The sequence below is a fragment of the Apis dorsata genome, unplaced genomic scaffold (genome assembly GCF_000469605.1).
Source record: "Apis dorsata unplaced genomic scaffold, Apis dorsata 1.3 scaffold_525, whole genome shotgun sequence".
Lineage (NCBI taxonomy): Eukaryota > Metazoa > Arthropoda > Insecta > Hymenoptera > Apidae > Apis > Apis dorsata.
In genome coordinates this window covers 421,463-425,293 of record NW_006263748.1, presented here as the reverse complement: position 1 = coordinate 425,293, position 3,831 = coordinate 421,463, and the positions used below count along the sequence as shown (strand labels likewise).

General features: G+C 20.5%; 1 protein-coding gene across 2 annotated transcripts in view; it reads left to right on the top strand.

The window, feature by feature from the left end:
* LOC102681385 (vacuole membrane protein 1-like) overlaps nucleotides 1-3,745 on the top strand; it is a 4,888-nt gene extending 1,143 nt beyond the window's left edge. Inside the window, exons 2-6 of one of the 2 annotated variants that reach the window (XM_006620676.2) lie at nucleotides 941-1,144; nucleotides 2,058-2,399; nucleotides 2,617-3,126; nucleotides 3,242-3,511; nucleotides 3,583-3,745. In XM_006620676.2, the coding sequence (XP_006620739.1) occupies nucleotides 2,079-2,399; nucleotides 2,617-3,126; nucleotides 3,242-3,511; nucleotides 3,583-3,714 (1,233 nt within the window). In that variant the 5' untranslated portion in view covers nucleotides 941-1,144; nucleotides 2,058-2,078 and the 3' untranslated portion in view covers nucleotides 3,715-3,745. The remainder of the gene's footprint in view (nucleotides 1-940; nucleotides 1,145-2,057; nucleotides 2,400-2,616; nucleotides 3,127-3,241; nucleotides 3,512-3,582) is intronic. The other variant, XM_006620675.2, reaches the window with a different exon arrangement.
* Nucleotides 3,746-3,831: the final 86 nt, after the last annotated feature.

Here is a 3,831-nt window from a genome sequence, read left to right as displayed (position 1 = left end):
ATTATATTATAATTTTAATTTATTGCATATATATTTATAATTTTTATCAATTTTTAGATATAAGTATAATATATATATTTTATATATATATATTTTTATAAATATTTTTATAAATATGTATATATATATTTTTGTATATATTTTTTTACTGTAATTTATTTTAAGTAAGTATATTATTTTATATAAAGATAATGATGTCATTGTTTGATATTTATACATACATGTTATTTTGTAAATTATATGGTATGTATGGCTTATATATATATATTAAAAAATAAACTAAACTATATACTACTATAGTATATCTAAAACATTGAGATCATTTATAATTTATAATAGTTGTAAATAGTTGTAAATAGTTATTTGTATTTCTATTACTATGTAAATTATATGCAAATGAAGTATGTTGCAAATAATTGTTTGTATTTAAATTGTTTTTCAAAATAATATAATGTCAAATAAATTTTATTTATATTGAATAAAAAATAATATTAAAGATAATTATATATATTGGATATATATACATATCTATAGTGTGTCATATTTGTATTTACATTTATTTCATATAGTATATATTTGTTGTTTTAAAACATGTAACTTAATATTTCAATAAATATTTAATTTTTTGATAATAGAATAGAATAAATAGTAGATATAAAAAAAATCGTTAATTATTAATTAATAATCGTAATTATTATATAATTATACTTATTTATTAAAATTATGTATTTTTTTTATATGATATGACACAAATTACAGAATTCACTATATATATTTAATACATTTTTATTATTTTAAAATTAATATTTGTAGTTTATATTATAAAAATGATTAATAATCTATGTTGAAATGGAAATGATTATTAAAATTTTTTATGTTTACAACAGTATTAGTATTAGTAACAGTATTAGTAATTAATGATGTAAAATGATTGATACAGTTTAACAGCTTTTTATAAAGGAAAGTAGATCGAAAGATGAGTATTATCTCCAATGTAATTGTTACCAGTTTTGTACAGAATTTTTTATATGGATAACAGAAGCTTAATGAATTCTACAATGATGCCACTTTTATGAATTATCACAAACAATTTAAAGGCTTACTAAAACATCACCTGCAAATTTCAGGAAACAGAGCAAATATGGTATAGAATGTATTCATATACAGTATGCTGTTTATTATTACACAAATTTAAATCATATTTAATTTATGTGTAAAATTATTAATCTAATATTATATAATTAAATTAACTTCTTATACATAATAAATGTTTTGGAAAAATTATATATATAATATGAATCATAATAAGTAAATAACTATACTAATCTATTAATAATAAAAATCAATTTTAATATTATGTATAAATATCAATTTTAATGTTCTTATAAAGAATCTTCTTAAATTATACAATGAAGATTTTATATGAAAAGTTTTTTTTGTTGAAATTAATTTATGTGAAGAAGTTTTTAGAATTATATTTTATAATAAGAATTCCTTTTTTAAATATATATTCTTCTATTTATAATTTTTTATAATTTTTTTATAAATTATTTTTTATTTTTTACATATGAAATTCAATTATAAATATATGTATAATAAAGATAATAATTATAAAAAATAATCATTATTTTGTATATTATTTATTATTTAATTGACTATTAAAAATTGTTAATAACATTTTTATTAATTTTATTATTAAAATTCATTAATATAATTAGATTTAATGTTATTAATTTTATTTAATTTATATTTAAAATATATTTTATCAATATCTTACTTATGTTTTTTTTAAATGTATAATTGTTTTAATATAATATTGTTTTAGATTATTGTATATTAATTAATTTGATATTTTTTATTTTTGTATTAATTTAAATTTATTAACATTGTGCATCAATTGATAAAATGTTTTATTAAATTAATATTGAAGATATAATAAAGATTACTATTGTAACATCGTATGTGATATAACTATATTCTATTTATTTTTAACATATTATATATGTTTTTTATTGTTTTATTTATTAAATAAGTGTAAATTTAAAAAATTTTTTCAGAATAATCAGTGAGGAAGTATCATGTTGGAAAATACCACTGCCATTCGACGTGTGAAAGATTCAAAACCTGTTAATGGTGCTCAACAGAATGTGGAAGAAAAAAAATCTACACCATTTTCAGGAGATTTAAATAATTTGAATACTGAATTATATGTAGATTCTGAACATTTAACATTATGGCAACATCCAATTACTACATTGAATTATTTTTTCCGGGAACTTTTTAGTAATATAGTTAGACTAGGAAAAAAGGCATTACATTATAAAAAGACAGTATGGAGCATAATTTCAATAATAATATTATTTCTGATATTAAGCAGAATTTCTGGTCCACATCAACAGGTAAATTTTGAAACATCAATATATATACAAATAAAATTGTACACACATACATATAAATAAGATTATTGAAAGATATAAATTTTTATGTAATTATATTTAATTATTATTATATACAATTAAAGTTGAAAATATAAAAGCAAGTTGAAATTGTGTATCTTCTTATTTTTATTTTATATAATGTTTGTCTTTAAAGGATACAATATTTTTATATTTACAGATATTAAAAGCATGGGAAACAAAAGTGATTTGGTGGTTATATTGGATAGGTTTAGGTGTTCTTTCCAGTGTAGGTCTTGGAACAGGCTTACATACTTTTGTACTCTATTTAGGACCACATATAGCAGCTGTTACTATGGCTGCATATGAATGCGGTGCTCTTAATTTTCCTGAACCACCATATCCTGATCAAATAATATGTCCCACAACAATTGATCCAATGTGGACAGCAGGTATATTAAATATTATGAGAAAAGTACGGGTAGAGGCTATGCTTTGGGGTGCTGGTACTGCACTTGGTGAACTACCACCATATTTTATGGCTAGAGCTGCTCGGACCAGTAGACAAAATAATAGGACAGAAGAATTTGATCAAGAAGATTTAAAAGAATTAGAAGCTTTAGAAGCTTTAGAAAATGGTGAAAATATATCATTATTAATTCGGCTAAAATTAACTATGAAACACTTTGTACAAAAAGCGGGATTTTGGGGAATCCTTGCCTGTGCTTCAGTAAGTAAATTATTTCATAAAATATATATATATTATCATCAATATATAAACTCAATAATAAATATATGTTCAAATTATTTTTTTATAATTAATATTTACAAAAAATATTTTTTAGATTCCTAATCCATTATTTGATCTTGCTGGTTTGACATGTGGTCATTATTTAATTCCTTTCTGGACATTTTTTGGAGCTACACTTATAGGGAAGGCGATTATAAAAATGCATATTCAACAACTTGCAGTGATTATAGCTTTTAATGAAGAACTTCTAGATAAATTTATAAAATTGCTTGCAATTGTACCATTTATAGGTTCTAAATTTCAAGAACCATTGAAAAAATACCTTATTGAACAAAAAAAAAAGTTGCATGACAAGACATCAATGGTATGATCTTAAATGTCTCTTTCTATATAATAATGCATGCATATATTTTTAAATTTCTACTTTGTTTTTAGGATGGAGCAACAACAATTTCATGGTTGTTTGACAAATTTGTAATATTGATGGTATGTTACTTTTTGGTAACAATTATTCATGAATTAGCAAGAAATTATCATCGTAAGCGAAATAAACGATGTACTGATTAAAATTCAATGAATATAGGGTGTATAATGTAAATGTCGAATCAATTATAAAATTACAAACAGGTGAAGTTGCTATTACAGTGCAGTCTAAGTAAGGTACTACTACTAATAATAATGATG